Below are 25,714 nucleotides of genomic sequence, written 5' to 3'. Positions count from 1 at the left end.
AGCAGAGAGATCACCTGCTTTGATTGAAAAGAACAAAGAGAGGACAAAAGAAAAAGAGGTTTTTGAATTACAAAATTCTACTGGCAGGAAACAGGATTAGAAAATCCCTTAGAAGTAAGCACGTACTACCTTTCATGAGAAAAGGAAAGACTATCCAGAAGATGACACCAGAGTCCAGAGAACAGAGCTGAGAGCCACAGAGTTATTCTCAGATCTTGAGGCTTAATCAAGGACTTCCCAACGCTTGTCTGGACTTCATAATCACTGTAGAAGCATGCTTCTAGCCTTCTGTTATTCAAGCGTGTGTGTGTGTGTGCTAAGTTGCTTCAGTTGTGTCTGCCTTTTTGCAAACCTATGGACTGTAGCCCATCTGGTTCCTCTGTCCATGGGATTCTCCAGGCGAAAATACTGGAGTGGGTTGCCCTGCTCTCTTCCAGGGAATCTTTCCTACCCAGGGATAGAAACTGTATCTCTTATGTCTCCTGCAGTGGCAGACATAAACCAGAAATTTTTTTAACCACCACTGCCTGTTATTCATACCTTTGTGTAATTCCCTCTGACACTGTACAAGGATAATTGATCTGTATGACCAATAGCATACAGTAGAAGTGATGGAATGTCATTTCCAGGATTAGGTTATAAAAGGGCTGCAGCTTCCATCCTGAGTTCCCTCTCTGTCTCATTCATTTTCAGTCAATACGTTGATATTTGCCTGTATGATATCTTCTCAGAACATCTGGAGGAATGTTTTAATAGGATTACTATATATTACAGTTTTCAAGGGAGAGTTCTGGGTTATGCCTGTTGTCCTAGAATAATTAAAATCTCCCCTTGACTTCAAAATGTCCCAGATTAAATCATAAATTATATGATCACAATTATTATTAACATCGCTAGAATCCTAAATATCTAGCCACATATCCATTTCTGTCTTGTTAAATTGTACCATTAAAAGGGTGTGTGTATGAGAGAGAGACAGAGAGGCAGAGACAGGGAGACAGAGAGAGAGAACAGAGAAATAGAAAGAGACAAAGCTGTGTTGGTATCCCCAAGGCATTTCTCCTTCTTTTGGTTATATCATGTACTCTTCTCTCTACCTTTTTGGCCAAAAAGTACCTAAGCAGAGTGAGAAAATTCAGATTCCATAATAAGGTAGCTTTTTGTTCGTTGTTTGGTCATTAAGCCTTGTCTGACTGTGTTGTAACCCCATGGACTGTAGCCTGCCAGGCTCCTCTGTCCATGGGATTTCCCAGGCAAGAGTACTGGAGTGGGTTTCCTTTTTTTTTTTTGTTCCTACAGGAGATCTTCCCAACCCAGTGATCAAACTCACATCTTCTGCCTTGACGAGTGGCTTCTTTACCACTGAGCCACCTGAGAAGTGTGTACGGTGGCTACCATTGGTATAATTCCCATGTTCATATTGGAACCGAAACCTTTAAGAGCCAGCATACCCTGGTCTTGGGAAAGCCAGCTTTTACATAGATGTTCAAGTACATTTGGAATATCTTTTTTTTTTTTTTCATTTCTGTTTTCTTTCATGCAGGATTTGACATTTGACTGGAAAGGAGTCGGTGAATACATTCCTATGTCATGTTTAAAGAGCGACAGAACATTTGAGAAGTACGTTCCCTTAGTGGTACATTTAATGTGTTTTATTTTCTTGTTTGTTCCTTTTGGTGTGGACTAATTATGGGCTACCCCCTAGCTTGATTCGCCCTAAGGTTCCGGTTTGGGAGACCCATGACCCCATTTCCTCCTGGGATGTATCTGCGCCTTTTCGTTCATATAGGACAGTTTGAGGAGGGGATTTCAGTCTTCCAGAGACTATCCAAATCCCTGATACAGGGTAGGAGCTTCTAAGATTGGGACATGGCAGTTTCTGCCCTTGCATCTCAGCTCAGGAGGTGCAGGAGTAGTAGGTACAGGTTCAGAGGTTCTCAGGGGGGATGGTCTCCTCTGGAAGCTTGGGCTTCTCCCTCTTTGACTATGTGACCTCCAACGGGAGGTTGAGGGATAGAACTTTACTCAGCATCAGCTTTTCATCAGTGAAGCAAGAATAATAATACCTTGGTGGATTATTTTAAGGGTTAAATGAGATAATAAATATAATGCATTTCAAAGAGTGAGCGTGAGAAGCACTAAATAAATACCAGTTAATACTGTGGTTCACAGCGGGGATCAATTTTGCCCCTAGGGGACACTTAGCAATAACTGGAGGTATTTTTGATTGTCATGACTGGACCTAGGGGGAAGCTGTTAACAGCATCTAGTGGGCAGAGGACAAGCATCTTGCTAAACATTCCATAATGCACAGGGCAACAAAGAATTATATGGTTCAAAATGTCAACAGCACGGAGGCTGAGAAACCTTGTTATACACCAGTGCTGTTTATTCATTGCCATTTTACTTAACTCTTAATCCTACTAGCAGTGAAAATAAAGTATCATCTGACAACCGTCTGTGAATATTATTCAGTACTTGAAAAAATAGACCATATGGGCAGGATTATATATTGCGGAGGTTTCCTTCCAATACTCAATAAGGTATAGACAAGCATACCTACTACATGCTACATTTCTAGAGATAGGACTTTATCCCCAAATAGCCAGGGATGTTGGCGCCCCATTATATGCGAGAGAAAATTAATTATAGGCTAACTTATGGTCATGAAAATTTGAACTAACCTAAATATCTAATAACAGGGATTATTTAAATAAATTACGGTAGACACTTAAAATTAAATACGAAGTCATTGCTAAAAATTTGTACTATCTCCTGGAAAATATGTATAATGCACAAAGTGAGAAATACAGGTTACCAAGTATTTACAGCATCAGCCTCATTTTGTAAAAGAAAAAACAGTGAGTCTTGCTACCTAGCTGTGAAGAATTCTCAGGCTCAGTTGCTCAGTCGTGTCTGACTCTTTGCAACCCTACGGACTGTAGCCCGCCAAGCTCCTCTCTCTATCCATGGGATTTCCCAATCTAGAATACTGGAGTGGGTTACCATTCCCTTCTCCAGGGGATCTTCCCAATCCAGGGATTGAACCCACGTCTCCTGCGTTGGCAGGCAGGTTCTTTCCCACTGAGCCACCAGGGAAGCCTTAGCTGTGGGGAATAGACCTCAGTATTTCACCAGTGTTTATCTCCGGGCTGAGGATGAACGAGTGACTTTGATGGGGGTATTGTTATAAAATTAGATTTTATATAGCACACAAACATACATGTATATTTATATCTTTACAAACGTGATAATAAGAGCTGTATACAGGAGAGAAAAGAACACTCTGCTACAAGTCCTGACTCAGAAGTAAGGTGATGTCTGGCTCCTGATCTAGAGTATGGTGACTCCAAGGGGCCACAAGCCACTAGACATCTCTAGGTAGCCGGCATCCTCTTGAAGCTGTTTATTAACCTTTTGATGTGTGTCACATTCTTTTTTAACTAAGGAAGGTATTTTTAGAAACCCTTTAATTACAAAGAACGCAAATTACAACTGAGAACCCTGCTTTCTTACCCCCCACCTTAGGATGATTATCATGAATTCAGTATATAATTATTTAGATTAAGTTTTTAGGATATTTCACTAGGGCTTTACATTTTTTTTGCCATGGGAACAAAGGAAGAAACTGAGGAAAACATCTTACTGTGGTTTACATAACATGTCTGATGTTTACTAATGAAATCGGTTTACCTTCATAACTGTATAATAGGGCCATTACAGACAATAGATACAGTAGTTTAAAAGTAATAAAATTTACAACAAAGTGTATTTAATTTGAAATTGAATTGCCAGCAAATGGGTGTCCTAATGAACTCTTGTGTCAATGTAGCTCTAACTAAATTAAGGGGAATCATTTCTATCCCAGGAAACTAAATCAGCTGTGAGATCCAAAAAGGCCATTCCTCTGGTGGAGGGGCTGTCATTGTCACAGATGGCCCTGCTGATGGAATTAAGCTTAAGCCAGGAGAAGTGAAATGCAAGATCCTTCTTAATTCAGATGAATTTGGAAATGCTGGCTGTTAGGAATCGTGAAGATTGAAAAAAAAAAGAAAGAAGAAAAAAAAAAGGTGATAAAGAAAAACCTCAAATCAAGCCAGTAAATGTTAATAGGAGGAAAAACTTGGGGAACATTCTGAAGCTAGACATTGATCTTGAAGCCTTCCCAGGTGGCACAATGGTAAAGATCCCATCTGCCAATGCAGGAGATGTAAGAAACTTAGATTCAATCACCGGGTGAGGAAAATCCCCTGGAGAAGGAAATGGCAACCCATGCCAGTATTCTTGCCTGGAGAATCCCATGGACAGAGGAGCCTGGTAGGCTACAGTCCATGGGGTTACAAAGAGTGGGACATGAAGTGACTTAGCATGCACGGATAGATTTTGATCTCTGGACATTGTATTGAAAACAATGAAAAGATTACGTCATATCAGCTATTCATGTCTTTAAATAATTCTTCCCCATGTTTTCTCCAACAATTCATAAGATTGAAGGGGTGATGACAGAAAAGGAAGTGGTAACACATTTCATCAAGTATTGGATCTGGTACTTTCCAAAACAAGTCATTTTTAATTGTTGGAAGATCTTTAGCTCATATGTTGTTGTTTAGTTGCTAAGTCGTGTCCGACTCTTTGTGACCCCGTGGACTGTCCATGGGATTTCCCAGGCAAGAATACTGGAGTGGGTTGACATTTCCTCCCCAGGTTATCTTCCTGGCCTAGGAATTGGAACTCTTACATGTGTGCATGCTAAATCGCCTCAGTCATGTCCCACTCTGTGCGACCCTATGGACTGTAGCCTGCCAAGCTCCCCCGTCCATGAGATTCTCCAGGCAAGAGTACCAGAGTGGGCTGCCGCACCCTCCTCTTACAGAGAGTCGCATATTTTATAGGGTTTCATTTCAGAAATGACTCACCTCCCTACTTGAATCCACTGTGGCGTGGTGTTTTTCTGACTCTTGTTATTCCGAGAAAACGTGCAAGGGCTACATCAGCTTGTGTGTTGTATCAAAGGCGGACTTTTCCACTATCTGCCATCATCAATGTCTCTTCTTTTCATCTCCCCTCTTACTATGCCTGCTACAGAACTACAAGTCAAGGAGTAATCGCAGATCCAAATGTTTGTGAAGCAGGCGGTGTAGCCAAGCTTGGTACCCTCCCAGAAGTAACCCACCCATCAAAGGGAGCGGCGTGGCCTTGGCCCTGCTGGAAGGTGAGTTTCCAGAGACTTTTCCCCTCTGATGTAAAGAAGGTAAATCTAAGGTCAGTTTCATTGACTCACTTTCTTGTTGTGCCTTTCCTCTTGCAGAGCCCATGCTTTAGATAAACAGAGTTCTAGCAGGTCTTTAAAAAATTAATTAATTCCTTTTGCTTTTTGGCCCAGCCCCGTGGCACATGGGATCCTAGTTCTTCCACCAGGGCTTGAACCCATACCCCCTGCAGTAGAAGCATGAGGTGTTAACCACTGGACCTCCAGGGACGTCCCTAGCAGGTCTTAACAACTCATTTTGAGGAGGGTTCTGTGCTGAAATAGAATTGCTAAAAGCTTCCATCACGAAGCCACTGGAATTCCTCGAAACTGGGTCCATGGAGCCAGGGTGGGTTCTCCCTAGACAATGAGGCCGACTTGCCGCCATGCAAATGAGACAAGGCTTGACATTTGATGAATTTTCCATCTCCTCTCTCCCCTCTGCTGACACTCGCTCTGAGGAAGGCTGTAAATGCAAGAGAGATTGTGGGATAATTCCTCAGACTGGCATTTCTGCCCCCTAGTCACCATTCGATTATCTTCCAAATTGCTGTGTTTCCGAGAGATAAAGATTTTTTATGGCTTGCTGACTTGAAACAACCACGAGAGCCAGCAAAAGATGGCTAAGCGGCCATGCATAGTAATTCCATTGGTAAATGACAAAATCTTTGTTTGTATGACATTTCCAAAATTACTACAGAAGATGAATCTGAAATACAAAATGTCACATTTGGCATGCAAAACTATCACAATATATTTCAGTATAAAATTCATAGAGGCGTTTAATTTAGAATGTGTTTAATAACTCAGTCTGCCTGCTTCAGTAATCCTGCCTTGAGGTTTAAAGAGATTGTCTTATTTATTCACACGGTGTTAATTTTTAAAATATTTTTGGCAAACAAAATGCTAAGGTTAAGTCTTTATTGTTAATTAAGATTTTATAATTAAACCAAAAAATAATTGTTATTCTGATTAGTGGTTGTCTGACTTGTATGAAAAAAGCAGAAGAAGTTTAGCAAGTTTCATTGTTTACTTAACTGTGATTTGATTCCAGAAGCACACTGTCTATATGGAAATATATATTATCTCGCACAAAATAAAGTCTAGGCAGGATTAAAACTGCTTTACTGTTAACTGCAGATTAACGGATGGTGCTACCAACATGGGTAGCCAGGAGAGTAACCTGTTTCTAAAAATGACATTAATTTTGCTTAAAGCATAATGTAACAGAGAATTCTTTAAGGTCAAATTATCCTTATGGCTATTAGGGTAGAAAACATGCCTTTATGACTTTTAAGTTATTAATAATCTCAGTTTAATTTTTGTGTAATCTGAAGCAATAGGACATTAAACAGCTTATCAGTTTGTACCAACTTTTCAGCATTTACTAAAAATGAATGGCCCTTTGGTTCCAGCTGAAGGTAAGCAATGAAATTCAAATGTGCATTAAAATATTCTTCTATCATATTCTTTACCTACATGCAGTTCATGCCAAGTTTTAGGCTGAAGCAGATAGAAACGCTCTTCTTCCTTTATTTATTTAGACTCTCAGTTGAAGCCTGTGGGGCAAGGTGATCTCATGTTGAAATTAAAGGCAAGCGTTCGATCAGGTGAGGTGTTAGTTTGACCTGTTTTGCACATCACTCATCATCAATGGGGCCCATGATCTCTGATTAGTGAGAGAGGTAAGGGCTGTCACCGTTCAAGCTTGCTGTCCATGTTCATCCATCCCTTAAGAGGCCTGCTGTGTGGTTTTCAGAAGTGTTAGTTTCCTGTCCATTCTATCTCATTATAATAGATGAATGGTTTCTGATGTCACAGATCATTAACATACCACGCTTAAGAACTGGCTAAACTTTCCCTCACATAATCGGTAGGCATGCCTTTTGACCCCCTAATTACATCTCCTGTAGTCCGCCTCTGTTATCACAGCTAATACCTGACAATTACAGGTTGAGTAAAAATAATTGTCTACTTTTTCCCTCCCTGAGAAATGCATTGTGGCTAATTGTGTGGTTTTACCCAATTCCTGCATTGTTCAAGAAATTCAAGAAACCCATCTTTTCTTTAGGTTGAGCAGAGTCAGTCACCTCAGCCTCTTCAGATACAGATGAAGTGCATCAGGGGTCTCAAGAACAAGGTGCCCCAAGGCTCCTACTTCCTCAAAGTGTCCCTGCTCGGTCAACCAGGCGGTCGTGTCTTGCAATGGTACCTGGAGGAGCAGCTGAAGACCAGGACACACCCAGTGAATCACGGTGGAAACTTTTATGACGTGGGATTGTTTCTCCATGAAAGCCTTTATGTGGTAAGCTGGTCTTTTTGCACATGGATCACTATCTGTCCAGCTTTTCACCTTAGATGGTTTTAGATATTCAACTTCGTGCACTAAACAGAAAGAATTTCATTCATTATTTAGCAAATACCCAATAAGCATCTGGTATGAGCCAAGCTCTGTGTTACATGCCAAGAGGTCACTAACATGTGTATTTTGTGGGTGTGCAATTGTGTGTATACCTTGGTAGGCAGCCGGGGACACTGATTGTAGGCGAGAACCCAGCTTTAGGTAGGAAGAAAAGATGGAGGTTGTTTGGAAAATAGATTATGGATATAGGGGAAAGTGTTTACGAAGCAAAGGAATTCTGGAGGAGACAGTGCTGGAGGAGGAAGCTAGGGTTAAGTAAGATTAGAGAGTGATCATGGATGCAAGGATGAGAAATGAGGGGTTCGAGATCATTGAGTCACCTTTGGAAGCAGAGAGGATAAGCTTAGCTTTTTCTCAGGCAACAGCACCAGGCAGACTAAGACAGAGAAGAAAGAGAAGAAAGGAGGAGGCTGGGCTAGTTCTAGAACCCTCACCATGTTCTGGTGCTTGAGATGCCAGGCTTGAGAGTAGACATTGGTAATATAGAATTGCCTTTTTACACCGTTAATTTGGATGAACATTGTAACAATCAGTGTGGGTATCATGGGGCACCAGGGCTGACAAGATTCATTGAGGAACCAAGCCTCAGTTGACTCATCCGTGAAATAGGAGTTAAAAAAATCTGCTTACCAGAGGCATTACAAAAAATGAGGTGATTGGGGAAACACACAGTGCCAATACACAGTAATAATTCAGAAGTTTCTGTGGTTATAATCGTTATAGTTATTCTGTCTCCCTGATGGAGAAGTCCATAAACGTTTACCAGGTGACTTTCATTTTAATACTTATGACAAATACTTATAAATGTATATATTTAAACATTTAATTTTATATTGGAGTATAGCTGATTAACAATGTTGTGATAGTTTCATGTACAGAGTAGAGTGACTCTGTCATACATATACATGTATCCATTCTCCACCACACTCCTCTCCCATCCAGGCTGCCGCATAACATTGAGCAGAGTTCCCTGTGCCATGCAGGAGGCCCTTGTTGGTTATCCATTTTAAATATAGCCGCGTGTAAAAGTTGACCTCAAACTCCCTAACTAGCCCATCCCCTCGCTTTTCCTCCCTGGTGGAGGAAAATTTGTTCTCTAAGTATGTGAGTCTGTTTCTGTGATAAACACATATTTTGAACAATTTTTGAATTAACCTTTGCTTGAGAACAATGTTGATTAACACTTTTTTTTCCTCTGATGAATGACCCCCCTAAGCCTTGTTAAGATGTGTGGGGTACAGGTGAGAGGCATTAGTCAAGGGAGGATATGGAGAAGACTTACCCCCTGGGGGAGCCCACTCCCCTGTAGAACAAGACTCTGAGGACAGGTGATAAGAAGGCAGCAGGTGCAGTTCAGCCCATGAGCCCAGATCTTGCTTCTTGCTACTTATCTCAGAGCAATTTCAGGAATGTGGTGACAGCTAAGATTTTAGTTAATAATTTAAAAAAAGGGTCCAGCCAGTACCTAATGGACAACTACATTCTTCTGGTAGATTTTAATTAAGTACCCACCCTTTTACAGCTTGGATCTGGGCTACTGAATATGTCATTCAAGAGCTTGCTATCTAGAGCCGTCTGCATGAGTAGATGTTTTACCTCTGCATGCATGCTTCGTCACTCAGTTGTGTCCGACTCTTTGCCATCCCATGGACTGTGGCCCGTCAGACTTCTCTGGGCATGAGATTCTCCAGGCAAGAATACTGGAGTGGGTTGCCATTTCCTTCTCCAAGGGATCTTCCCAACCCAGCGATCCAACCCGCATCTCCGGCATCTCCTGCGTTGCATTCTTTGCTGCTGAGCCACCAGGGAAGGCCCTAACAGAGAGTGCTACGGATTAAATGTCAGGAGGGTTTAGCAGACAAAGAGGTCCATCAGGAATGTCTTTGGGGACAAGAAGCAAAGCCGCAAAGAGACTGATGTTGTCAAAAAATGTGCAGTGTTGAGAAGTGCATCAAGTCCATAGGGAAAAGCAGAAGCTGCTCATTCCTCCAATAGTGAAATGCATTTTCCCCTTCCTGCCAAACAGAGCACAGAGTATCTTGGAATAGTTGAAATAACAACCTCCAATTTTCTTCCCCTGTGTCAGAAGCGAACAAACCAAAATAATTACCTCCTGCCACAGCCAAGGAAACTTTATTCTTTAACAGCCTGACAAAATGTCACTGAATTACATCCATCCCTTGGTATCACCTAGCAAAATCCTGGATCCCCAAAGAGGTCTACTAGGCTATTTCACAAGCAGTGTATGTAAGAAAAGTACAAAAATTCAGGACAAAACAGAAACACGCAAAGCACCAACACCTCCAGAACTTGATGGGAAAGAGAAGTCATCAGAGGCTGTTTGATTTCAGAATAAAAATGCTGTTGCTCAAAGTTCTGCTTGTTCCACTGGGTTCTAGCAAGTTTTTCCACTAACCACACAGTTCTGCCTGCCAGTCACTCTGCTGGCAGTTTGTGGGAGACTGATAGTTAAAACAGCAAGGTTTAAAGAAGTGTCATTTTTCAATAGTAGGATCAGATAACACAAAAACACACAAATGTGTTTGTGTATATAACCAATAAAAGGGCATCTAAGATATTTATGTCATTCTTTTCCAAATACAAGCCGAAGTCAGGGTCATTGCTCCACGAACAGGAGAAACTGGCTTCATATAGTTGTTTGAGAGTTCAAGACATCTTACTCATGTTAAACAGGGAAAGATGGTCATCGATTTCTATGCAGGCAGAAGGGACAGTCTTCCCTGGTGGCTGAGATGGTAAATTTGCCTGCAATGAAGGAGACCTGGGTTCAGTCCCTGTGTGGGGAAAATCCCCTGGAAGGGAATGGCAACCCACAGTATTCTTGCCTGGAGAATTCCATGCACAGAGGAGCCTGGTGGGCTACAATCCATGGGGTCTCAAAGAGTCAGACATGACTTAGTGACTAAACAGCAATAACAAAAGGACACCAGTCATATGGTGGACTTCGGTAATAGTATCTGGGCCCAAAGAATGTTTCGTTAATTACTAGATAGAACTGTCATGCTTAAATTCTCATTTGCATTGGTACAGGGATGGGCCATCTTAAAAAAGGATATAAATAGTAGGTTAAAAAGCAAAACCAGCAAAATGCAGGCAAAGAACATTGATTAATGAATTTAAAACATTTTCTGAAAGGTCATATGCTCATGTTGGGCTAAGCCCCAGGCAGGTCTAACCAACATGACCAGGCCCTTTGTGTGGAGCAGGTAACCCATGCTGACTCCAAATTTGCTGACATAACAGGGTTATTATTTCTGGAAGGATGTAGCATTCTGGAGCAATTTCTGTAATGATTACATTAAGACCATGGTTTCCTTCAATTTAAGGCAATATATTTCACTTTTCACATTATTCTACACAACACAGGAAATAAAACCATGTCTTGGACTGAGTGTTTGTGTTACAAGAGGGAAAAAATTACTTGATTTTGATGGTATTTAACCCCATTTTATTCCATAAGTACATCTGTGGTTTTTTGAAATCACCTGTCAATGTGAATAATGAGATTTTATGAATACTAGTTTAAAGGCAAAATCTGGTCTTATACTAAATTGTGGCAATTTCGAGGATTCCTTGAGGAAGACAGCAAGCACATGACATAATTTCCTTGGGTAGTATTTACAAGCACCCTCTATAGCTTCCCAAGTCGTGCTAGTGGTAAAGAATCCACTGGCCAGTGCAGGAGCCAAGAGACTTGGGTTTGATCCCTGATTTGGGAAGATCCCCTGGAGAAGGAAATGGCAACCTGCTTCAGCATTCCTGCCTGGAGAATCCCATGGACAGAGGAGCCTGGCAGGCTGCAGTCTACTGGGCTGCATAGGGCTGGACACACTTTAGCAACTGAGCATGCACAAATTACCTCACAGTTGTGTAAGTTCAGCTTACCAACAATGAATACTACAAGGAAATGTTAAGATAATCTTAAGAGCTAAATCTTGGTATTAGTAGTTTCTAAAATAGAAATAAATCTGATTGAGAAGAAACACATCAATTTAGAGAAAAAGATATCATTTTAACACTAATTATATATGGGGAACCTGTCACTGGTAGTGAATAAGGAAATAAATATTATTTTGAAGTCTTATGAGTTCATGTTTATTTAGTCTTATCTCCCCTCTTTAAACTACAAAAACAATATTTTAGGTAAATATTTTCAAAACAGAGAAGTGAGCTCATAAACTGACTTCCTTGAGGCATGAGCAGACTTGACCTTGCTCATTCTCCTGTGGAAAGGTAGATGAAAGCCTGCTGATGTGCCTTCTAGAAATTTCCAGAGTACTTAGTCATGCTTGGAGGCCTCCCCAAGTGCATCAGTTGATGTTAACCGCCAACTTGATTATTTTAAGGAAGAAGTTTCTCCAGATGATTTTTGATATTTCCAAGTGAAAATAGCCGTTTTGGCCTTTCTGATTATAGAAGACAACTTAAGCTCTTTGCGAAGAAAATCACAGAATTAAAAAAATACATGTCAAAGTCTAGTTTTCAGCAAGCATGTATTCCTATTCTGAAAGCACATTACCTGCATTCACATTTACCTTTTATTAGTCATAGCTGTCTAACTACACAAAGGAGATAAATAAATACATAATTTTGGGTTTGATAAACATATGGGTTTGAGTAAGTATATAATCACTTCAAACTTAGGAAAGGAATATAGATAATAGAAGAGTCACACTAAGTGGTCCCAGCCAACACTGTGGGGTAAGCAAGTTACTCCGCTGAGTTGGCTCTGATTTTCTGAATGACATAATGGGGAGACATAGAAAAATGTTTTTGTTTTAAGCACTGAATTTTGGAATTGTTTGTTATGCAGCAATGGATACCTGAGGAACTTATTTGGCCCCTTCTATGACCAAGCATCAGAGAAGGCAATGGCACCCCACTCCAGTACTCTTGCCTGGAAAATCCCATGGACGGAGGAGCCTGGTGGGCTGCAGTCCATGGGGTTGCTAAGAGTTGGACTTGACTGAGTGACTCACTTTCACTTTTCACTTTCACGCATTGGAGAAGGAAATGGCAACCCACTCCAGTGCCCTTGCCTGGAGAATCCCAGGGACGAGGGAGCCTGGTGGGCAGGCTTCTATGGGGTCGTACAGAGTCAGACACGACTGAAGCGACTTAGCAGCAGCAGCTGCAGCATGACCAAGCGTATGCAGGGTACATCATGAGAAATGCTGGGCTGGAAGAAGCACAAGCTGGAATCAAGATTGCCAGGAGAAATATCAATCACCTCAGATATGCAGATGACACCACCCTTATGGCAGAAAGTGAAGAAGAACTAAAGAGCCTCTTGATGAAAGTGAAAGAGGAGAGGGAAAAAGTTGGCTTAAAGCTCAACATTCAGAAAACTAATATCATGGCATCCGGTCCCATCACTTCATGGGAAATAGATGGGGAACCAGTGGAAACAGTGGCTGACTATATTTTTCTGGGCTCCAAAATCACTGCAGATGGTGATTGCAGCCATGAAATTAAAAGACACTTCCTCCTTGGAAGGAAAGTTATGACCAACCTAGATAGCATATTCAAAAGCAGAGACATTACTTTGCCAACAAAGGTCCATCTAGTCAAGGCTATGGTTTTTCCAGTGGTCATGTATGGATGTGAGACTTGGACTATAAAGAAGGCTGAGTGCTGAAGAATTGCTGCTTTTGAACTGTGGTGTTGGAGAAGACCCTTGAGAGTCCCTTGGACTGCAAGGACATCCAACCAATCCATCCTAAACGAGATCAGTTTCGGGTGTTCATTGGAAGGACTGATGTTGAAGCTAAAACTCTAATACTTTGGCCACCTGATGTGAAGAGCTGACTCATTTGAAAAGACCATGATGCTGGTAAAGATTGAGGGTGGGAGGAGAAGGGGATGACAGAGGATGAGATGGCTGGATGGTATCACTGACTTGATGGACATGGGTTTGGGTGGACTCTGGGAGTTGGTGATGGACAGGGAGGCCTGGCATGCTGTGCTTCATGGGGTTGCAAAGAGTTGGACACGACTGAGCGACTGAACTAAACTGCACTGATTACCAAGAACTGGGCTTCCCAGGTGATTCAGTGGTCAAGAATCTACTTGCCCATGCAGGGTATGCAAGAGATGGGGGTTTGATCCCTGGGTTGGGAAGACCCCTGGAGTAGGAAACGGAAACCCACTCCAGTAATCTTGCCTGAAGAATTCCTTGGACAGAGGAGCCTGGCAGGCTACCGTCCATGGGGTCGCAGAATCAGACATGACTGAGCATGCATGTGCAAATGACCAAGAACTATATCGAGAGTTGGAGAAATAAAGTCAGGGCTCTCAAATTGCTCAGGTAGCTGTTGCAAATTTAGTCTTGTGTGCTTAAAGAAAAAGAATCATTATATATCTGTATTCAGAGTTGGTTCACCCAGAAGGCATTTGATTCCTGTGTGCAATGCCTGGTCCTTGAGTTATGGTGTGTGTATGTACAAAGGAAGGAGATGGGAGCAGATAGGTAGAGGAGTTGTGTTCTCTCCAAATACAGGGGCTGACATCTTAAATCCCAGGACCTCTGACTGTGACTACGCTTGGAGACAAAGTCTCTTTGAGAGGTTAAGTTATAATGAGAACACTGGTGATGCTTCAGTTGCTAAGTAGTGTCCAACTCTTGCAACCCCACGGACTATAGCCCACCAGGCTCTTCTGCCCATGGGATTCTCCAGGCAAGAATACTGGAGTGGGTTGCAATTTCCTTCTCCAGGGGATCTTTCCTACCCAGGAATAGAACCCAGGTCTCCTGCACTGCAGGCAGATTCATTACCAACTGAGCTACAAGAGAAGCCCACTTGCAGCTGGGATAAACTTGTAGCTGAGGACACTGGGGTAAATCCTAATCCAGTAGGACCGGTGTCCTTATAAGAAGAGGAGATTAGGACACAGGAGCCGCGGAAGATGATGTGAAGACACAGGGAGACAAACAAAGAGAGAGATTTCTGAAGAAATCAATCCTGGCATCATGTTGATCTTGCACTTCTAGGTTCCAGATCTTTGAGAAAATAAGTTCCTGTTGTTTAAGTGTTCCAGTCAGTGGAGCTTTGCTATGGTGGTCCTAAAAAACTTATATAAGGGCTCCTAAAGAACTGGTGACAATGAATTGTCCTTTGATTTAATGGGACAGAAGAAACAATGGCCAGCTTCAACCTTTTAGAATTCAGTACATCAATTTGCCATCACTGAAATAAGGTCTAAGAAAACCTGGCTTCAGCTTGCTGTATTATTGAACTATTACATGGGTATATAGAATTTTAAGAAGTATGCACTCATGTATGCTAAGTTGCTTCAATTGTGTCTGACTCTTTGCGAGCTTATGGCCTGTCCCCACCAGGGTCCTCTGTCCATGGGATCCTCTAGGCAAGAATGCTGGAGGGCATCTTCCCTATAAACCCAAGGATTGAACCTGCCCCACTTAAGTCTGCTGTATTGGCAGGCAGGTTCTTTGCTGCTAGCACCACCTGGGAAGCCCTTTAAGAAGTAGCTTCCCTGCTGGCTCAGCTGGTAAAGTGTCTGCCTGAAATGTGAGAGACCCAGGTTCAATCCCTGGGTTGGGAAGATCGGACACAACTGAGTGACTTCACTCACTCACTCAGTCAAAGAAAGTGAAAGTGAAGTCGCTCAGTCCTGTCCGACTTTTTGCGACCCCATGGACTGTAGCCTACAAGGCTCCTCTGTCCGTGGAATTTTCCAGGCAAGAGTATTGGACTGGGTTGCCATTTCTTCCTCCAGGGGATATTCCCGACCCAGGGATTGAACCCGGGTCTCCCTCATTTCAGACAGACGCTTTACCGTCTGAGCTACCAGGGAAGTCCTAAGCAGTACATCAACCAGTTAATACTTATACTTCAGTGTGGCAAGGTATCATTATTACAGCAGTACATGGGCACCATTTTTGTTTTACTGGAGGGAAATCCAATATGAATAAAATGGCAACATTTCAAACATGACATTTAATCCATGCATGTAAATCAAACTGAGAATCTATTATTCATTATTAAAGGGGTGGCATATTTTTATTACTCTGAGAATGAAACACAAATACTGTGAAATATTTAGTGCCTTTTCTTGAACTTTTGAGACACTTATCAAGTAGTCATCCAGCTAGTACTGGCTCTCATTTTAAAATATAGCCATGAAATTAATAAGTTTGGAGTTTTATACCTGAAGAAAGGATGCTCAATTTCAGTGAAATAGGCAAATTTATTTTTTATTGAAAGCTTCCCAAATACTTAAGACGGTAAAAGACTTCAGTAATGTTCAGATTCCAGTATGTATATGAAGAATATAGTTCATATTCTTGTCATTATTAGTCATGGTCCCAGCGTTCTTCCCTGAAGTGCTTTCTGAAAACGACATATATCAGAAACTGATTAAAATGACCTAAAGTATTAATTCTTAAACTATGGTGAACCCAACATTTCGCAAGAGGTTATTTTCTGTGTGACATTTAATATCAAAGAATTGAAATGATTTTAATAACTCATAGGAAGGAGTGATCTTAGGAAAACTAGAGCTTGAGCATGACTCCTTTTTTCTGATTATTGATTATTACCATCCATAATGAATAGTCCTGGCCATTAGCATTCAATACTTTTGGAAAATGACTTAATCTCCTGGGACTCAATTCCTTCATTTGTAAACTGGGAATCTAATACCTAATTCATAAAGATTTTGTGAGCATTAAATCATGTGATGTACAGATTGCTCAGTATAGTGGGTTACATGTAGGAAATAACTAGGAGCTATAGTTTTTTATTTATAATCATCTTCTATGTAGCATGTTTTCTTCTTTTTGCTCTGTTAGATTTCTCGAGCCCTTCAAAACATTCCTTCAAGAAGTATTTGTTGATCCATTCTTGATTTCTCTCTTCTAAGAAAACTCAGTTTCCATTAAATTTATTCGATGCTCTTTTGCCTCTATTCCTTGTTACTAGGTGATGTGAAGGGCTTCAGGGCCATCAGTGTAAAAAGCTGATTATCGCTGTCTCATATTCTCTGGCAGGGAGGAAGAGGAATGTGTGTTGAGTGCCTCCACTATGCCAGTTTCATCACTATGTGTTTAAAATGCCCAACTAAGTGCAAATTTCAAACCGTGCAATCTGTTGTTAAATCGATTTTGAAGATGAGAGAAACTGAGATTTCTGAGATGAGAACTTGACCAGATGTTCAAAGCTGAGATTCAAACCCAGGTTTAAATGACCCCACAGTCCAAACACAAAGTTTCACAACCTGCCCTAAAGGACACAGCAAGAATTGATATGTTGGTTTTTTAAATCTGTAAACTACTCATCAGTTCCCATAATTTTCTTCATATTTTTACCAGACTTCTGTTTCTAGCGCCAAGTCTCTCGCTCTTTCCTGGCTCTTCTTCTGTCCTCTGTGTCTGTTTTGTACATGTGTTCACATCTGATTTACTCAGAGTGGAGCGCCCTAGTTACCAATAGTAGTTCTTGTTCACTCTGCATGCAATTCAATAATCAACTCAATTTTTACCAGCCTCACTTGGGCATGAGCTGCTGTATTACATAATACTGACAGGTGGTCACTTAATCTTAAATGTATTTGGCAGCACTAGAATGTAAACTTCTTGAGAGTAGGGACTGGTGTCTGTTTAGTTCACTGCTGAATATTTGCCACCTAGAAATGTGTCTTGATAAATATATTTTTAAATGAATGAATAAACCTAAAACTTCTAATGAGTCACATGACAGACTTCAAATAGATGAGTATGACTGCCTTATAGTTGAAAAATGTTTTAACTTTTACAAAAATTTGGTATTTTATGCATATGCACACTCTTCATTTTATTGGAAATGCTGCTGAAATGCCATAAATCCACCTTTGTCCTTTTGTGTCTGTTCTCTACATCTGTTCACATCTGATTTATTCAGGGTTCAGAACGCCCTAGTTACCAAATAGTAGTTCTTGTTCACTTTGCATGCAATTCAACAATCAAATCATTTTGAATTCTCTAAAGAGGAGGAACTTGCTTCTATATTTGAACTCACTCACATTCAGAGGGAATAAGTTTTAATATTTCAACATCTATACAAAATGCTTTGCAATGACTTTTAAGGCACTAATTCTCTTATGAACACTGAGTGAAGTCACAAAGGGCTGACGAGGGTAAAGAATTTCTCCAAGGTCACATGGCCTGGTAATTACAAAGAACAAGGCTGGCTATCTTTTCGTATCCATCTGCCTCATGCGTGTACCAAACAGTAGTCAGTGGCTTTGAACTGATGGGGCTCTCAGAGCTTCTAGTGGTTGGCAGGAGAAGGATTTATGAGCAAACAAACAAAAAATCACTAAGCTCAAGGACCAATAAAGGTCAGTCTAGTAGACTGCAAAGCTGAGCATGTCAGGCCCCTGCTTAAGCTCCCCTAGTGGCTCCATGACACTCAGACTGAAAATCCAAATTCCTTACATGGCCCTCCAAGCTTTACATGATCTGGTTCCCATCCTCTTTTCTAATTTCCTTGCATATGGCTTTTCTGCTTGTGTGTTTCATTCAAGTTTCACTTTCTCTTCTCTGAACTGACCAAGCTCATTCTTATTATAAGTTCACTGCATTAAACGTGGCTTCTGGCTGTGAGGTTCCTCCTCTAACCTTGACACTGCTGTCCAAAGTCAGGTGTCCCTTCCCGAGACAAGATTTTCTTAATAAAATAGCTCCTCCTCTGGTCATTTTCTAGTATATCTCTAATTTCCTTTTATTATTTTAATATCCTTAGTGATCAAGTAGAGCATTTATCGCTATTGATATTATCTCATTTATTGCTTGTCCCCTCCCCCACCAGATTGTAGCTCAAAAAGAAAAATAAGTTGTTTAATTGTTTTTATCATCAGTGCCTAAAACTGTTGCTGAAGTTGTTTAGTTGTTAAATCATGTCCAACTCTTTTGGGACCCCATGGATGATAGCCCACCAGGCTCTTCCACCCATGAGATTTCCTAGGCAAGAACACTGGTGTGGGTTGCCGTTTCCTTCTCCAGGATATTTTCCCTGGCCCAGGGATTGAACTAGCACCTCCTGTGTTGGCAGGCAAATTCTTTACCATGGAGCTACCTGGTAAGCAGCTAGGGTGTGGTTGTGTAGTTTTATTAAAACGGTTCTCCTTTTACATTTGTTTGGTATTGAGTAATACCATCACTACATGGGAAATTGATGGGGAAACAGTGGAAACAGTGTCAGACTTTATTTTTGGGGGGTCCAAAATCACTGCAGATGGTGACTGCAGCCATGAAATTAAAAGACGCTTACTCCTTGGAAGAAAAGTTATGACCAACCTAGATAACATATTCAACCTATATAGCAGAGACATTACTTTGCCAACAAAGGTCCATCTAGTCAAGGCTATGGTTTTTCCAGTGGTCATGTATGGATGTGAGAGTTGGACTGTGAAGAAAGCTGAGTACCAAAGAATTGATGCTTTTGAACGGTGGTGTTGGAGAAGACTCTTGAGAGTCCCTTGGACTGCAAGGAGATCCAACCAGTCCATTCTAAAGGAGATCAGTCTTGAGTGTTCTTTGGAAGGAATGATGCTGAAACTTCAGTACTTTGGCCACCTCATGCGAAGAGTTGACTCATTGGAAAAGACTCTGATGCTGGGAGGGATTGGGGGCGGGAGGAGAAGGGGACGACAGAGGATGAGATAGCTGGATGGTATCACCTACTTGATGGACGTGAGTTTGAGTGAACTCCGGAGATGCTGATGGACAGGGAGGCCTGGCGTGCTGCGATTCATAGGGTCGCAAAGAGTTGGACACGACTGAGAGACTGAACTGAACTGAACTGAATACCAAAAAGAGAAATATAAATGGGCTTTTAATAAATGTGTGTAAATGAATGATTGAATGAAGGGAAGCATAAATTTGGATATGGCTTTTGACATAGTCAAATCAATAGTGTTAGTAGCTAGGAGAACAAGAACAAATCATTACTTGTCTAAATCTTTCTTCAATCACCTGTAAAATGGGCTAATATTAACCACATTGACATGCAGATCAATGTTATAATGTGCATGTAAGAGCTTTGTAAAATATAAGATGCTGCACAGGCATTAATATAATTGCCAGATATATCTTTAGTACCATGTGGGTTTCTCAAAGGGAAAGTGTTGATTAGCAATTATTGCCAAAAATTTTATCCTTTCCAAATGATGTATTTGCCTGTTCCTTGTAAAACCATTTGTGGTTAATTTGTTGGTCTTTGATCTAATCAGGCTGCAGATGTTCAGAAATGCCATCTTTTTGTGCTTTGAGGCTCAGTCACTGGGGTTTGTAAAAGTAATGGGCTGTGCCCAATTTTTCCCCAATGTCTTCAACTCTCAGGGACAATGAAAGGAAAAATCTATCTTTTGCCTAACAAGGATAAACTGAAAAGAAAATTTAACTTTTTGTTTTCACAGTAAAAAAAAGAAAAAGGGGGGGGGTATGGGGGGAGAAATCCCAGAACTAAATTTTCTAAATTAAAATATTCAATTAGATTTTGCCCTCTCCCTAGAGTGAAATATTCTTAGTTGAACATTTGAGTAGCATGTGAAGAGATGAGTTATGACATATTGAGGTTGAGGTCAGGTAATGGAATTGCGATGTAATGAGATGACATGCCATATATTTCCTCTTGATTTCAGTCATGTTTGATGGAAAATGGTGGCAAGGCCATATTTTTTAGCCAGTAATTATTCAGGTATGAATCAGTTTGATCTCAGACAGAATTGTGGTTGCCCTGAGCTGCGGAAGTCAATTAGACGTATGATCAAGGACACACAAACCTGTCTTGTCTTGGTATCTATATTGGACATTGATTCTCAAAGTCTCTTCTGAAGGACCATGTGAATCACTATTACCTTAACCTGCCTGTAAAAATCAAAATTCCCAAGCTTCACCTCAGACTTACTGATTTAACGATGAGAATGGGCCCTAGAAATCTGCATTTTAAACAAATGCCTTTGGGTAATTCTCACACAAACCAAATTAAAGGGGCACCTAGATGATGTCCTTGCATGATTGTGAATGTTTCGCAAATAACTAAATTTGTTGTTAAGAAGTCACAAAATGAGATTCAGGGACTATAGGTTTGAGAGATCATAGACCTCTGATCTCACTTTAGGGAGATTTTTATTTCAGAATTACTAATTTGTAAGCTATCTGATGAATCTAACACTTGGACTCATTCTTTATTTTAAAATTATAGTTAATTTACAATATTGTGTTAGTTTCAGGTGTATAACAAAGTGATTCAGTTATATACACAATTGTTTGTTGTTCTTTAGCTGCTGAGTTGCGTCTGACTCTTTGGAACCACATCGATTGTAGCCTGCCAGGCTCCTCTGTCCATGGGGTTCTCCAGGCAAGAATACCGGAGTGGGTTTGCCGTTTCCTTCTCCAGGGGATCTTCCCGACCCAGGGATGGAACCCGGTTCCCCTGCACTGGCAGGGGGATTCTTAACCAGTGAGCCCCCAGGGAGGTCCATATGTGTTTATATACATATATATAAATAGATAATATAAATTTTATATAAATAAATAATATACAAATTATATGTAAATGAACTAGTAAACATATAGCATTCATATTTATAAATATGTATAAACATATAGGCATTTGCATTTGTAAACATATATGTATATTCAGAAAGACTCATTCTTTAAGGATCCCGGAAGATGAAGTTGTTAAGGGGGCTGTTGGAGGAAGCATGTTTTCCCTTGATAAGCTCTGAGTCTGCTTTTGATGGCTGAACCCAGCGGTAGCAATGATGGAGGGAACAGGCTGAATACAGAGAAACATGTTGGGGAGAGCCCAGCTCCTCAGTCTGTAGAGATCATGGCGGGCAGGAAATAGAGGAGTGGTCCAGAGCCTCTTCACCGGGAATCCAGGTGGGCCCTCTGATGCTCACCTCCAGCACTCAGGAAGCACAGCGTGAATGGTCCGGGGCGCATTGCCAGGAATCAAATCCCACTCTGCCCTCTACACCTATTTTCTGTGTGACCTTGGGTGTGACCTTGCCCCAGTTCTCTTTGCCTCAGGGGCGTCATTTGTCACAGGAAGTAAACAACAGGATCTACTTTGTGCAATTATCATAGTGATTGAGTTCATAAGGATAAAGTGATTCAAAAAGTACCTTGCATTTCGCCAACTTTCAATAGAGAGGAGAGCTTCCCTGGTGGCTTAGTGTTAGAGAATCGACCTGCCAGTGCGAGCAACACAGGTTCGATCCCTGGGTTGGAAAGATCCCCTGGGAAATCCCATGGACAGAGGAGCCTGGTAGGCTACGATTTCTGCAGTTGCAAAGTGGGGCACAACTTAGTGGCTAATCAACAACAACAGATGAATAGCTGATACTCTACTGTTAGGGTTAAGAAACTAAAAAAATAAAAAAATCAGTTTCTAAAACGGAACTGGAGCTATCACATGTGCACGCAAAGCACTGGTTTTCCAATGGTGTAGGTGTAAGATTTTTCTCTCGTCTTCTATGCAGAAGCTATGATAGTTAGAGCTGTGACCAACCTCTGCCCTTGATCCCCAGGCCAAGATAAGTTTCCAAGAATAATTACTTTCTCTCATCCTGCAGCAGAAAGACAGGGGATTAGAGCTAATTTGTCTATTTATTTATCTTGGCTGAGGGAATGGAAGGGAAAATAAAATGGGGCTATTAAACTCTCACTAGAAAACCTAGATTATCTTCTACGCCTCTGTCCAGAATTGTTTGCCTCAAATAGAGCACCTTGCTGTTTTCTAATGCAAATTAAATACACTTATTTATTTTCATGACTAACCTCATTCCTTACAGAATGTGAGTCCCCAAAGACACCGTTTTGTTCTCTTCCCCTTCTCCCTACCTGCCACCTCCATTTCATCACCGCTGTCCTTTCCCCCCAGTCCTCTCCTCCACTGCCTTCCCAGCACTTTGTACATGGTGAAACCAAGATCCATCCAAAGATGGTAGGTTACTTGTTTAAGTGGTAAACTGGGATTTGATCTCATGTTTGTATGATGCCAAAGCCCATGCTTTTAACCCACGAGGACATATAGCTTTCTTTTTAAATGAGAGAAAGAATTACATGGGGCAGGACTGAATAACTGGGGCTGAGGTGCCAGATATATCAAGTCAGAAGCATTGAAGTGCGTTTGTAAGAATTCCAACCAAAGCCTCATGTCCAAGCTGCATCGTTGCAGACCTACCACAAACAACTCAAGTATTACTGGGTACTCTGTTCTTCTACAGAAGTGCAGGTTATGTGCATACTCAGATGCTCCTCTACTACTGACTTTATCATGCTCACGTGCATGCTAAGTTGTTTCAGTCGTGTCCAACCCTTCATGACCCCATGGACTGTAATCTGCTAGGCTCCCCTGTCCATGGGATTTTTCAGGCAAGAATAGTGGCTTGGGTTACCATGCCCTCCTCCAGGGGATCTTTCTGACCCAGGGATCAAACCTGAATCTCTTATGTCTCCTGCACTGACTGGTGGATACTCTACCAATGAGCCACTGGCAAAAGAGCCCGTAGAATTTTGATTTTCTATCCAGTGACTTAGAACTATGTTTCTGAAGCTATCTTGATAGAATAATTATATTTATACAGTAGTTAAGATTGGATATGAGTCAGGACTTCCCTGGTGGCTCAGTGGTAAAAAAAATACCTTCCTGCCAATGCAGGAGACACAGGTTTGACCCCTGATCTAGGAAGACCCCCCTGCCTCAGAGCAGCTAAGCCTGTGCACCACACCTACGGAGCCTGTGACTTAAAGGCTGGGAACCACAACTCCTGCGCCTGCGTGCCACAAGTACTAAAGCTAGGGCTCGCGAGAGCCCGTGCTGCACAACAAGAGAGGCCACCACGATGACAAGTCCATGTACTGCAGCTGGAGGGCAGCCACCAGTCGCTGCAACTAGAGAAAAGCCCTCTCAGCAATGAAGATACAGCACAATGAAAAATAAATAAATATAATTATTAAAAAAAATCATCCAGTGTTCATGCCTCTTAAAAAAATATGAAAGACTGGATATGAGTTAGTATAGAGCAGGGGTTGTCAATCTTCTCTTCGTTATTTTCTGGTAACAAACCCTAAACACTTCAGTGGCTCATGTGCATTCAATATTCCACATCAGTCCAAGACTATTAAAAGCTCAGCAATTTCTCATTTACCTGCGAAGTCTCTCACCCAATGACAGACTTGCTCCCTTGCCTGTTCCCTGAGACTAAAGCTACTTCTAGTCCCAACTCATATATGAAGGGTTTATCCTCTCTGAGATTTAGTTTCTCCTAAATTTCTTTATGTCCAAAGTTCCCCAAGGAATTCAGAAATATACATAATTTTGTAATTTAATTGAAATCTTTTTTTCATTACAGTAAGAATTATGGTCATTTAGAACCACTTCCATTGTAAGGAGAAGAACTTTGAAAGCCTTATGATTTTGAAATTACTTTATCTTTTTTAAAAAATAACTTTTTCTCAGTATGGAAACAATAGTCATTCCAAATATTTCAGAGAATCCAGAAAATTGAAAAATACTTCGTCAATGTGCATTTTCATCATTTTGTAAGACTTCCCTAATCCTTTCTGAGTTGCTTCAATTTAAAAGTATTTGGTGTCCAAGTGGAAAGAATTTTGCTTTCTCTTCCAATCCTCCATGCAAACTTCAGGCTTCAGAATTCTCATTTGTTTCTTTTCTGCTTGTTCTCCACTCTCCTTTCACACGCATCTTCTATAATACGGAAGATCAAATGTTATGTTATGCAGTGAAATTCACCCTGTACTGTCTCTTCCTTCAAAAAGAATGCCCTTGATGGTACACAGAAAATAAAGGTACTCTGAGAAAATTATGATCTCCAACTACCAGGACTTTCGTGATGAGATAGTACTGATATTTGGGGGCAGACCGACCCATTTATTTCCCTTATTATAAGTATTCAGTGACAAAGCTACAGAAAAATAAGGAAGCATCACATCATAGGCGTGTTAAGTTGCTTCAGTCGTGTCCAACTCTTTGCGGCCATATGGACTGTAGCCCACCAGGCTCCTCCCTCCGTGGGATTCTCCAGGCAAGCATACTGGAGTGGCTTGCCATTTCCTTCTCCAGGGGATCTTACCCACCCAGGGATCGAATCTGCGCCTCTTACATCTCCTGCACTGCAGGCGGGTTCCCACCTGTGAAGAAGTCTACCTCATAGGAGAGCTGTGGAAATACTCAGGTTTATGGAAAGGATCCTCTGAGAGATACAATGAAACTTAGTGATCCTTTCTTGCCATGGAGGAAACAAATGAGTCCCAAGCTACACATTACTGGGCCAAAGATCTCTCCAATATCATACAGCACGAGAAAGGCAATGAAAGATTAACATAACCGCTGCTGTCAGATAAATTCCTGCACTTGGTAACATATGGCTCTGATCCTCTTATTCAATCATTATCAGTGACTAGGTTTTGTCTTATTCAAATACTTATTTTGGGAGGAGGGGACTGTAGGGTAATTTCACGTGACAGCTCTATCTTGTGAAGTAGGCTGAAATAAAGTTTCTTTAGTGCCCAAAGCCTGGCTTCTTATTTGTAGTGTTACAAGTGACACAATGGTGCCTGATGTTTTACACCAGGTGTTCGGGTTATGCTTGGGAGCCTAGAACTATTTCTTGTGCACAAAATGATACTTGTGTTTTACGTATTTATCTGATGAGGTTCAATCAATCTTAAAATGTTCTTTTCTCCTTTATGAAAATAAACTGTAATCTGAGTCATAGAAATAGTTGGGATAAAGTCTTAAGACAGATAGTAATAATTGTGTGTATTCACATTTTATGAGCATTTTTATATTTGTTATACAAGCTGACAAGTACATCAACTCTATGAGGAAGATGCTTATAATTTTGTTTTTTATGGGTGAAGACATTTGAGTGCGTGGAAAGTAAGATACAAAAAAAAGAAGTGACTTGCCCAAGACCACAGGAAAATTGATGATAGAATTGGGTCAGTACTGGGTAACTTCCTAATCTGTTTTGAACATATCACTGAG

At 41.0% G+C, this 25,714-nt stretch overlaps 1 protein-coding gene across 1 annotated transcript in view; it reads left to right on the top strand.

Moving 5' to 3' along the window:
* The window catches only part of LOC102189642, a 247,782-nt gene that overhangs the window by 60,730 nt on the left and 161,338 nt on the right, over positions 1 to 25,714 (top strand). The window contains 1 exon segment of the mRNA XM_018038501.1: positions 7,320 to 7,553. Within this exon segment, the coding sequence (XP_017893990.1) occupies positions 7,320 to 7,553 (234 nt within the window).

This window comes from Capra hircus, chromosome 23, assembly GCF_001704415.2.
Source record: "Capra hircus breed San Clemente chromosome 23, ASM170441v1, whole genome shotgun sequence".
NCBI lineage: Eukaryota > Metazoa > Chordata > Mammalia > Artiodactyla > Bovidae > Capra > Capra hircus.
Note: the sequence above shows the minus strand (reverse complement) of the source record. Positions and strands in the feature narration are given on the sequence as shown.